Consider the following 13,044-nt stretch of genomic DNA (forward strand, 5'->3'; position numbering starts at 1 on the left):
CAAGACAAGGAGTGGAGTAACATCCTCAGCAGAGGTAGGGGCAGAGTGGCGTCCTCGGGAGAGGCAGGGGGTGCAGCGATAACCTCAGGAGACGCAGAAAACAGAGCAACATCCTTGGCAGAGGCAAGACGCATAGCAGCATCCACCGAAGATAGTGAGCAAAGCATCGTCTAAGGCAGAGGCAGGGGGCAGAAAACATCCTTTAGGAAAGGTAGGAAACTTGGCAAAGACATGGAGTGGAGTAACATCCTCGGCAGAAGGCAGAGGACAGTGTGGCGTCCTCAACAGAGGCAGGGGGCAGAATGCTGACCTCAGAAGGGCAGAGAGAAGAGCAAAGTCCTTGGCAGAAGCAGGGCCAGAGTGACAACCTCAGGAGAGGCAAAGAGTGGAGTGATATCCTTGGCAGAGGCAGGGGGCAGAGCAGCATCCACGGCAGAGATAGTGAGCAGAGCAACTTCCAAAGAAGAAGCAGGGGGCAGAACGACAACCTCAGGAGAGGCAGAAAACAGAGCGGCATCCTCGGCAGAGGCAAGGAGCAGAGCGACACAGCAATGTCCACGGCAAAGACAGTAAGCTGAGCAATGTCCTTGGCAGAGGCAGGAAGCAAAGCAATGCTCTCGACAAAGACAGAGAGCAGAGCAACATCCTTGGTAGGGCAACATTCTCGGCAGAGGCAGGGAGCAAGTCCGCAACCTTTGTGTCATCAGGTCATCATCATGGTAGATCATCAGGTAGCAGGAGCAAAACTGACAAGCTACTTCATCTGCCACGATAGGCTCCATGTAACCCTGGACCCCCTTGGCACCCAGACTGCTTGTTAAGATCTCATATTCTCATATGAAAATGTCTTAGTAATTAATGCAGAAATATAAGAAATGTATGATAGATGCACCTGATATGTCAACCAGTACGTACAAGGTGGGTGAAGTTACAAATTAGCAATCTAGCTTTTACCTGAAGCCAAACTTGTCCATGGCGATAGCGAAGTGGCGCGGCTGGTCGTAGCAGTGGTACAGGTTTCGGTCGTCCATAGGGATCAGGTCCACGTCGCTAAAGATGAAGCAGTCATACTCTGCGTCCTTGAGAGCCTCGGTGTAGCCTACGTTCAGCAGTTTGGCTCGGTTGAAGGTATCTTCTCCGAGCTGGAATACAACACAAGAGACAGCTAAGAGAGGGAACGGCAAAGGACACTATCAAGCTTCTTACATGTCTTACGAGCACTTATACACTGAAAAGGGTATGTATCAATCAATTAAATAAAATTAAATAATTTGTTTTAATAATATCATTCTTTTGTGTTGACGTTTTCTGCCTTGATTGGCCCACTGAATGTTTTTTCCGCCTGTATTTGGCATTTGTATGTGCGTAATTCATCAATTGATCAATCTATCGAACAAGGATCATGGAATAATTATTAGTTGTGATCAAAAAGAAGAATTCTTTTTACAGCCAACAGAGACACTGCAGGTACTGCCATACGCTCCCTCGATTTAATAATCCGGGATAACAAAAATCCATTGTTATCTGGTAATTCCTGAGATCCGACCGGATGATCCGATGGTGAGAGCCACTGTCGCAAATCCACTGCCACTGAGAGGAGTGCAGGTCACTAGGACCTAGGACACTAGGACTCAATTTAATTGTGCTTCATTGTTTTCAAGGTATAATTGTGAATGAATACAATTTAAGCAATTGAGGGTTAAGGGCCTTGTGTAGGCGGCCCAACAGTGGCAACTTGGCAGTCCCATTCTGATGCTTGTCTGTCTGTCTGTCTGTCTGTCTGTCTGTCTGTCTGTCTGTCTGTCTGTCTATCCATCCACTATCTGTCTGTCCATAAGTCAGTCCAACCGTCCGTCCGTCTGTCTGTCCATCTGTCAGTCCATCCATCCATCCACTATCTATCCACTATCTGTCTGTCCGTCCGTCCGTCCATCCATCTATTCAATCTTCTGATTACTTGTCCAGTACTTGAACCGCTGAGCTATCGCTGCCCCAATGTATTTAAACACCATTCGTTTTTAAACTGGGACGTCCACAAAGCTCATGGTCAGGTGTCCAAAAACTTTCGACCATACAGTGTAACATTTTCAGTGTAAGAGTTTCACCTTAAGGATTTAATGGTTAATTAGGATCTTATATTAATTAACCAACAACAGGATCACTGGCAGCTATAAAAAGTAGAATCTTATTCCTTTATTAACAGTTTGATCCTAAGGACATCATCAATTCCAACTATGAGCAGTATGAAGTGATAACCACAATCTTACACTATATAGCCAAAAGTATTTGGACACCTGACCATTAGCTTATTGGAGATCCTATTTTAAAAACAAATGGTATTAACATAGAGTGACCTTTATATGTGATCTTTTCAGCTATAACAAATGTACAATGAACTGTGGTTCCTAGCCAAGATCTGCTAGAGAACCTGTAAGATAAGTTAGTGATAGTCAAGTGACTTTATGCTTCATATTCACTGCAATAAAACAAAAATACAGAGTGAATGCTGCTTGGCCAACAGTGCTAATGTACATTCGTCCAGCCAAAACCTGATCCTTATGAGACCATACAAACCTCAGGTAGGTCTTAATAATGAAACGACAATAAGAAAACACTTCTACGCAGCTGCATTGATCGAGTTTAGATATGGTTAAGTTTGCCATGTTTCTTACTTATCTCTTCTAGCTCTGGAGATAGGCCAGCGTTCTGAGACGACCGAATGATTCATGAGCATTTCTGCAATCTTTCAGAATTCCGTATCAACACTGGTTCCTTAACAAATACCGACCTGTTTTGAACTAAAACTGATAAAGTATCCCAGCACTGTAATTGGATATGAGGGAAAAACCTAATCCTTACATCTAGCATATAAAAGCTAACCAATGAACGTGATGAGAATGTAATGTCGAGAGGAGAGCGTATGCAGACTTTCTCTTAGGCTCTGGTTTTAATCCAAACTATCTCAGAGGTACAGGCAAAAAAATACAACTTTAGCATGTACCTTAATTAGTGAAAACAGAGGCTCAGACTGAGAAAGACAGAAGGTAGATAAGGGGAAAAGGAAAATTGCTATTTTCCTCAGCTGGTGAGCTCATTAAGCATTATAGGAGTCATTTTCAGAGCTTCAGTGAGACATGCTCATCATGAGGAACCAGTCAGCTCAGACAAATGGAGCAATATATCTTCCATAATCACATAGCATACGTAAAGCTTCAGATTCATATAACGCAGGCTGTAATCATTTCACCTGGCTTGCCTTAACTCTGAAAAAAAAGACACCCAGGTGGTGCAGCTCTGCTATCGATAGGCTGAGCGCCCCCTATCGGGCACAATTGTCGGTACCTGCAGCAACAAAATTGGCCACTAAGTCTCCTGAATAGGAAAAGACCAAACTAAAACTACAATGCTGCTCCTGCTAGATGTGACAGAGACCTGGTGTGTTTGCACCGAAAATGTCAAGACCTTACTACAGGCTTTATCACAGACTGGACTGAATAATGAAGAAATCCAATTTGTTTTTGTTAATTATATCCTTTTAGTTCAATTAGTTTGATTTTGTGTATGTATGATTTGTGTAAATCCTGTTTATTTGAATGATCCTGCAGGCCACTCAAGGAGGATGGGGGTTCCTTGCTGATTCTGGTTCCTCTCAAGAGTTTTTCCTTGCTACTGTCACCCTCGGCTTGCTAAACAGGAGTTATTTGTCTGTTGGTTCTGGATTCTGTAAAGTTGCTATAAGACAATTGACTTGACTTGAAAAAAGGGGTGAGGTCTTTAATGCTATGTGAGGATCCTAGTTAGCAGTCCGAGTTGCCTGTACAGAAGTGAAGGAACGCAGAAATCGACACTCCAAGCTTTTGGACAACCCAATCATTGTCCATATAGAGCAGAGATTTGAACTTGCTAGCACCAAGCGCATTTTTCCCAATTTTCCTCCCAATCTAGTCGTATCCAATTACCCGACTGCATTCCGCTTCCTCTCTACTGATGCTGATTCCCACTGATTGAGGAAAGCCGAGAATGTCCCACACCCCCTCTGACATGACTGCATCTTTTTACCTGCACGAGGCGAGTTCATATGCAAATCAGCTTTGTGTACAGAGAGCCACAGCCTGATTAATTGTAACTGGATCATTTATGAGGTCCCTATCCGGCTTCCCACCCTGTATGAACAACAGGCCAATCGTTGTTCATGTAGCTGCCCAGCAGAATGGCAGGGCCGAGTTTCAAACCGACGAGTTCAAAATGTCAGCTCTGGTGTGCTAGAGTGTTTTACCGCTACACCACCTGACATACCAACATATAACATTTTATGTTATTTAGCAAATACTACAAATTAAAAAATAAAAAAGTTAAAAAATAACACAAATTTAAATTAAAAAAATTAAAAAATAAAACAAATTAAAAAAGTAAAAAATAAAACAAATTTAAAATTAAAATAAAAAAAAGTAAAAAATAAAACAAATTTAAAAATAAAAAAAGTAAAAAATAGAACAAATTTAAAAATTAAAAAAGTAAAAAATTTTCTAATTAAAAATTTAAAAATAAAAAAAGTAAAAAAATAAAACAAATTTTAAATTTAAAAAAGTAAAAAAAAAAAAAAACATTAAAAAAGCAAAAAAGTAAAAAATAAATCAAATTTAAAATTTAAAAAAGTAAAAAATAAAACACATTTAAAATTTAAAAAATTAAAAAGTAAAAAAGAAAACAAATTTTTAATTTTTAAATTAAAAAAGTAAAAAATAAAAAAAAGTAAAAAGTACTATGCAGACACTGTTGGGCCCTTGAGCAAGGCCCTTAAGCCTGTCTGTTTCAGGGCAATGGTGTACAATGGCTGACTGCGAGAAAACAAAGAAATTAATTGTATTGTACATGTGTATTTGTATATATGACGTGGTAAATATGATGAAGTAAAGGCATTGTCTTCATTTTTATTTATAATCCATTATTAAATTATTAAACAATTAAATCCATTATTATTTACATCATAAAACAAAAATACAGACACGGCGATGATGTGGTGTTTGTTTTTGTAACGAGAAAAGAATCCATCTCATCCAACTGCCAAATTCATTAAGGTCAATTAAAACTGGCTGCGTCTCAAACTGCCCACCAACGTAATTAATAATTTGTCAAAACAGCAGGTGTGCTAGCGTGACATTGTGTTTACTACAGCATGTCGATTCGAATGTGAGCTTACCTTCACATCTGCTGCATATACTAGTAATTAAAAATACACAACTGCTTATTGTTCACATGTTTAAAACAATTCTCAGTCACTCACTTTCTAAATCGGTTATCCGGGTGGGGGGGTGTAACTGGAGCCTATCCCAGCTCTCAATGGGGGCAAGGTACACAGAAACACCCTGCATGGACAAGACACCAATCCTTCGCCAATCCACTCGCATTCTGAGTACTACAAGAGCTTATACAGACCATGGATCTGTCTGAAAACCTAGTGAGCTGCCTTTCTGCCTACTGCCTACCTAGGCTGCCTAAGTAGAGAGGATTCTAATAAGACTTATAAGGCAAATTCTTCAGACACACGACTTAGACAACGAATATAGCGATTACATCACTTACTGAGCTAACACATTTAGCCTCACGCCATTCAAACCAATAGGGCACAACCCAGCTAACGTCTGCTCCAGTCATATCATGTTGGGTGTTGGACTTTGGAACCTCCATTATGTGCAAACTGTTGTTTCCTATCTGCTTACAACAGCTTAACTGGCAGATATGCTTATCTCTGTACACACACAAGCAGCAAAATACTAATATTCGAGTGATATCAAACATAATATCTCATTTTTCCATAACAGGTATCTAAGAATTTAGACATGCCGCCTTCTCAGGAGTGTGTAGGATGACGTAAAATGTGTCTATGTAGTGAGAGAGCTCACTAGGTTTTTGGACAGACCCACACACATCTGATCAGAACAGCTCTGTGGTTAGCATTATCTGCAGAAACAGAAGTGTGTACTTGGCAAAAAGGTATGCTTATCTTAACAGTCGTAAGGTCCAGCCCCATAACTATATAGACACCTAAAATATCTAACAATATGTCAAACATAAATGCTTATTATGTTTTAATCAGTCACACAGATGATTTTTTTAATTATTCACGAGTTAACCGGCTTAGTTCTATAGTCTATCATGATACTAAAAGCACACTCAAATCGTAGAACTTCACCTCTGGGCTTATCGCCGCCGTGTCACTCGCTCAATCCGTGCCCACCGAGAGTCGATTAACCCCATTACGGTTTAGCCGATCGTCAGAAAGACGGCCGCTCACGGCGGGTTTTCCCTACGGCTCTCCGTGCCGCGTCAGCCTGGGGAGCCTGGCCAACCTACGCCCGTTGCTATGGAGACCGATTAGGTCAGGGCTCAAGCTGAGTGATTGCACTCGGGGCTGTCTTACCATGAGAGGGTGTGTGTGTGTGTGTGTGTGTGTGTGTGTGTGTGTGTGTGTGCGCATCTGCTTTATCACTTCCCAGCAGGCTGACCTTATTGGCCAGCAGCGCTATCGATATCAGGCCTCAAGATAGAGAAAAGTAGCTGGGGCCTATCCCAGCTCTCAATGGGTGCAAGGCACACAGAAACACCCTGGACAAGATGCCAATCCACTCGCATTCTGAGTAGTACAAGAGCTTATACAGACACCTAGCAAGCTGCCTTGCTGCCTACTGCCTACCTAGGCTGCCTGAGTAGAGAGGACTATGATACAACATCAGCCCCTCTGTGCTCCCAAAGCATGTTCATGCCACACCCCTCTTTCCGGGAGCACTCTCAGACTCAAGCCAAACGCCCCTTTTTTGATTGGTCTCCGGCAAATTATCCACAGCTGCACCAGGGGATTTAAGAAGGCAGCTTGGGCAACATGGTTGGAGACTATTTGACTTTGACTCTGTCATGTTGGTTTGACTTTGCCTGTTTGCTTTGTTTTGCTTTGTTTTGCTTTGTTTTGCTTTGTTTTGGTTTGTTTTGGTTTGTTTGTTTAGTTTGTTTTATTTGTCCTGTTTATCCTGTTAGCTCCTGTCTGTTTGTTAACATTCATGCCTTGTTTAGTCTTGTTTCTATTTTAGTCTAGTTCTTGTTTAACTTAGGATTCATGTTAGCTTAGCTTAGGGTTTAGATTTAGTTAGGTACATGTTTCCTGTGTTTAGATTAGCTTTAGCATTAGCATTTAGCTTAGCTTTTAGCATAGGTTCTTTGTTAATGTGTCTTGTCTTCAACCCTGTCTTGTTTCTTGTCTATTGTTTAAAATAATGTAAACGACTCTGCGTGTGTGTGTCCGCCCCCCTCTTGTCTTGTCTAGCCCAGACTCGTTACATTTATCAGGTAATCAAATGATCTAAACAACAATGTGGCCTCCTAGTAACCTAGTTACATGGTGTCACTTTTTAATTACAGCCATGTTTTGTCCCAAAGACAAAGATGAGATTTAATAGAGCAAAGCATCAATTATGGATTGGAAAAACCTGGGTCTACTGTAGTGGTGGTAAATCCGGTTCATTTTATGTGATACGGTTCACTTGAGTCACTTGGGTCCCGCCCCCCACCAGTCCAATAAATAAAATAAATTACAACTGTAAGGATCCACATACATATTATTAGGTTACAGATCTTTATTTAAAATTTTAACTTTAATTTAAATTCCACACACCAAAAAACAAACAAACAAACACAACTTAAACAACAAATGGATCATGGGGGATAGGGACAAAAATGGGGGAGAGGGGGTGGACTCACCTACCAATCAGATGGGTATATTAATGGGTCAAGGATATAAGGGGGATGATCAACAACAAATTGCCATGGTAACTCGACCCAGTCAGGCAGCCACAGTGGCACCAAAACAAACAGTTAATAAATTACCATGGGGGAAGGGCTATGATACTCCTTAAGTGGTACAGTCCTAAAGTAGCCTGTAAGCATGTGCATTTTAATAATAATAATAACTATATTTTGTTTTGCTTACAAGACAATACACTGCATTACTAATCTATACTACTCCTACTGATAATAATAATAATAATAATAATAATAATAGCATGTGCATAAAATCAGCCACATAACAAACACCAGTGTGTTTAACTGCTTGTTTATTGGAATATTTAACTTATTACTTAGATTCACGGACTGGAGTGAAGCCGGTTCAGCCAAATCATCTGAGTCCGCGGTGTTTCCGGTGAGCCTGCTCACCCGCCTTGTGTACTTCGCAGCAGCCAATCAGAGGACTCATGGGATCCGGCTTAACTGAGATTTCGGACTCGTGATTCCTGATTCAGTACAAAGATTCGAATCATTAACCCGGGTGATTCAGGAACCGTCCAGCTCTAGTCTACTGGATGTATGTTCATAGTAAGGACTGGTGGGAGAGATGCGTGTACACAGAGATTTCTGATACTGTATGGGGAGAGAATTTTAAGATTTAAGATTGTTAAGGAAAGCACTCGTGAGGCTCTGTAGACCAGCGGTCCCCAACCTGTCTTGCACAACAGATAATTAAAATTAAATTATACGACCAGCGTGATAAAAAAACACAAAAGTGCATAACAATACTACTCACTTGGTATCACTTGACTGAAATAGGTACGTGTCAAACGCGTCAAGAGGAACAGACGGATGTTATTAAAGAACAATCCAGTTTTTCAGAGTGTGATTTTATTTGTTCTGTCTGTGCGGCCTGGCAATAATAACCCACGGACCCATAACCCATAGCCCAGTGGTTGGGAATCGCTGCTGTAGACAGATGAGGAACACCATGAACCCTAAAGAGGTGCAAGCGATGACAGAGCTATACTAAATATTTTACACTCTTTAAACCATTAAAGTTTACTCTTTGCCAAAACTAAACTTCAGGGTCAAATACAATTGGCCAATAAGTCACTGCAATATTCTTCTCCTAACAGGTAAACAGCACATTTTGACATTATATTGCAATTACTGGCCCATCAGCATGCAGGCAGTGTGTGTGGTGATAGATCAGGTATGCGCCATGCTGTCTGAATGCTGTCTGGATGCCGTCTGGATGCTGTCTGGACTGATTGTATCTATTCAAACACTACAATGTAAATTCCAGCCCATCTACACGCACCCATTGCGTCTGTGTTTACATTTTGGCCCGGTGTAATGTTCATTATTTCCCAGGAACAGTCTCCGACCAGACAATAATCTGATAACAGGTTAATTGCTTTGCATACATGACCTGAATAAACCGATTACTGGGATGCACACCAGGTAGCCTAATCTGATTACTTATACTTGGATTAATTAAATGTAGATAATCAAAGTGTGCCATACACATGACCGTTGGAGTAATTAGATTACCCACAGTACCTGGCTTTATTCATATTATTTGTGTGAATGTAACACACTTGTTGGTTATAATCAGTTTAGAAATAGAACAATCGGATAGGGTCAACATGCTTTTTGGTTTTCTTTTCAACAGGTTTGACTCCCGGGTGCCTAAGAACTCCCGAAGTGAATATAAACTTGCAGGTAGCCACCACTGGGGCATCCAGTACAATTCTGCCTTATGACGTCTTGGTTTGGGGTGCAAGGAGAATCACCTGCAGCTTAACATCAACAATCTAAAGCTGCTGGTGGATTTCTGGCATACCTGGAAGCCTCTTAGTCCAGTGTCCATTTCTGGACCAAAAGGCTAAGACAGTGCAGTCCTACAGAGTAAGTACACATTATTCACTCATTGGGTCTGTCTGAAAACCTAGTAAGCTGCCTTGCTGCCTACTGCCTACCTAGGCAGCTGCCTAAGTACAGCCACAGTTTCACCTTACTAACCAATTTATCCATCCCTCTATCTGATCGTCCATCCATCCAGCCATCCATCCGTTTGTCTGTTTGTCCATCCATCCATCCATCCATCTGTTTGTCTGTTTGTCCTTCCACATCCATCCATCCATCCAGCCAGCTGTCCATCCATCCATCCGCTTGTCTGTTTGTCCATCCATCCATCCATCATCCATCCATCCAATCATCTGTTTGTCCATCCATCCATCCATCCATCAGTTTGTCTGTTTGTCCGGCCATCCATTCTGGATGCTGTCTGGCTCCATCTGCCAGTTTGTTTGTCCATCCATCCATCCATCTGTTCATCCGTCAATTCATCCATCCATCCATTCATCCAGCCTGCCAGCCAGTTAGCCAGCCAGCCAGCTGTACATCCATCCATCTACCCATTCAGCTTTTCGAGTGGCTGATTTATAAGTGGGGTTAGTAAAAGCATTCAAGCTTAATAATACATCCTTACTTTGCTCAAAATAAACTCAGCAAATTACAAATCACAGTCATAGATGATGTATTATAGTAACTACATAAGAACACATGTGGCACCGCCATAATGAAACCCAAAGCAAATTACCGTTAGTGAGAGACTTTTCCTGGTTTGTCTTTTTAATTGGCTTCACTACAGTATTGTATTGTATGCTGAGTGCCCTACTTTCTGACTCACTACTGCAATCAAATTCAATCTCCACCACTGCTATAATACTCCACGGAAATAATAACATTCAGTCGGGAAAGCCAGTGTCGTGCACCAAATTAAAATTTTAAATGAGAAACAGCAGGAATAGTTCATACTTGTTTAGCCTGGCATATTCTGGCATGATTCTAGTTTAGCAAAACCTTGTTGGTGAACCTTTATTAGTTTATGACTCATTACTACCTTACTACTATCAATAATACTGGTATAATACCCATGTGAGGTGTTTAGAAATGACCAGTTGTATGACCTTTAAAGTAAATCAGCAAAATTGCATTGTATGTACGATGCGCACAACGTTAATGATATTATTTTAGCTTGTCAAGAGTTTTCTCAATGGTTTCTGAGCAAGGGTGTGCAGGTCTGTGGGTGGATGCAGCGCTATTATTGGACGCTATTGTGCAAGCCTCTAATTTCAGGCTGCATTTTGAGGAGAACTGGTTCTGGCAGACGTCCTGATATGTAAGACGATCAATCAAAAAGCGACATTATCAGTGAGTGTACAGACTATGAGCCAGTGTTAGACATGTACCGGGATTACTGGCATACAGTAATAAAAAACTAGCACAAAACAAAGCCATGAAGAAAACCTAGACTTAAGATTGTATGCAGAGCTTTACAGTTTGTCTCAGTTTCATCAATATCTTACCAACCTGAGAGATTAGCAAAGAAAGAAGTAGACAAAATGAGCTATAAAGGTGCTCTGGCATTATCGACCGTTTTCTTTAAGGGAAGATTACCGCTGCTGTTTTACTCTCTTGGTGTGGTGTGCTGTCCTAAGCTTAGAATAATTTACACGCTATTCTTTTATATGTATGAAGCCCTGCTGGTGACGTCCCCTATAAATAAAAATATTAGTACCGACCCAGCTGGTGACAACCCGTATAAATAAAAATAATGTAGAACCACGGGGTGTTAATGCATGGGAACGAGTTCCTAATGCGCGGCCACGACTTCATAAGCAGAGGGAACGAGATACGCCAAGATGATATACGAGGGATCTTCAAAAAGTTTCCGCATTTGTATATTTTGGTTGGAAATGGTGAGGGCGGGAGGAGTAGTAATCGGGCGTGTCTAAGAGACTGAGGGAGCTTATAGTAAAGATTTAGCGCTATCTGATTTCTACCTTTTTGGACCTCTCAAAGAAGCTTTGAGGGGAAAAAGATTTTCATGTGATGATGATGTGAAAACAGCGGTGCATCAGTGGATATGTGCTCAACCAAAACCATATATATATATATATCAGGCATAACATTATGACCACGTCCTTGTTTCTACACACACTGTCCATTTTATCAGCTCCACTTACCATATAGAAGCACTTTGTAGTTCTAAAATTACTGACTGTAGTCCATCTGTTTCTCTGCATGCTTTTTTAGCCCTCTTTCATGCTGTTCTTTAATGGTCAGGACCCCCACAGGACCACCACAGAGCAGGTATTATTTGGGTGGTGGATCATTCTCAGCACTGCAGTGACACTGACATGGTGGTGGTGTGTTAGTGTGTGTTGTGCTGGTACGAGTGGATAAGACACAGCAGCGCTACTCGAGTTTTGAAACACCTCACTGTCACTGCTGGACTGAGAATAGTCCACTAACCAAAAATATTCAGCCAACAGTGTCACATGGGCAGCATTCTGTGACCACTGATGAAGGTCTAGAAGATGACCAACTCAAACAGCAGCAATAGATGAGTGATCGTCTCTGACATCTACAAGGTGGACCAACTAGGTAGGAGTGTCTAATAAAGTGGACAGTGAGTGGACACGGTATTTAAAAACTCCAGCAGCGCTGCTGTGTCTGATCCACTCATTACAGCACGACACACACTAACACATCACCACCATGTCATTGTCACTGCAGTGCTGAGAATTATCCACTACCTAAATAATACCTGCTATGTGATGGTCCTGTGGGGGGGTCCTGACCATTGAAGAACAGGGTGAAAGCAGGCTAAAAAGTATGTAGAGAAACAGATGGACTACAGTCAGTAATTGTAGAACTACAAAGTGCTTCTATATGGTAAGTGGAGCTGATAAAATGGACAGTGAGTGTAGAAACAAGGAGGTGGTCATAATGTTGTGCCTAATCGGTGTATATATCAGACAGGGTCTTTTGCCACTGTACGGCTTAGTGTACGGCTCTGTGTGAGAACCCAACACTGGCAGACAGTAAGACGAGGGCACAGATTGGGCACTTTTTGGAATGTGGTGGTCCAGATTTTATTGATTGAGTTGTGAAAGCCGCAGCGGTTTTACATCGAGAATTGGTAATGACTCAATTTAGAAAAAAAGAAAGAAAACATAGACAGACAAGAAGATAAACAACACCACAACACACATGCCAAATGTAAGTAAGGATTGTAGTTTGAATATCGTGGCATCAAACGTGGCAAAGGACTGTCTGTCAATCAAGTCCAGTGACAGACACCCGAAACTTAAGGCCTGTCTACCCTGATACATCACACACCGCACTGTAAGTGACAGACAGACCTCTGGACGGTTCTCCGCACACTGGGAGCAGGTGGAAGCTGCCAGCTCA

General features: G+C 41.5%; 1 protein-coding gene across 1 annotated transcript in view; it reads right to left on the bottom strand.

Annotated features, from left to right (window-relative positions):
* The window catches only part of b4galt2 (UDP-Gal:betaGlcNAc beta 1,4- galactosyltransferase, polypeptide 2), a 191,101-nt gene that overhangs the window by 30,496 nt on the left and 147,561 nt on the right, over positions 1-13,044 (bottom strand). The window contains exon 4 of the mRNA XM_062993906.1: positions 955-1,142. Within this exon, the coding sequence (XP_062849976.1) occupies positions 955-1,142 (188 nt within the window). The remainder of the gene's footprint in view (positions 1-954; positions 1,143-13,044) is intronic.

This window comes from Trichomycterus rosablanca, chromosome 4, assembly GCF_030014385.1.
Source record: "Trichomycterus rosablanca isolate fTriRos1 chromosome 4, fTriRos1.hap1, whole genome shotgun sequence".
NCBI classification, from domain to species: Eukaryota; Metazoa; Chordata; class Actinopteri; order Siluriformes; family Trichomycteridae; genus Trichomycterus; species Trichomycterus rosablanca.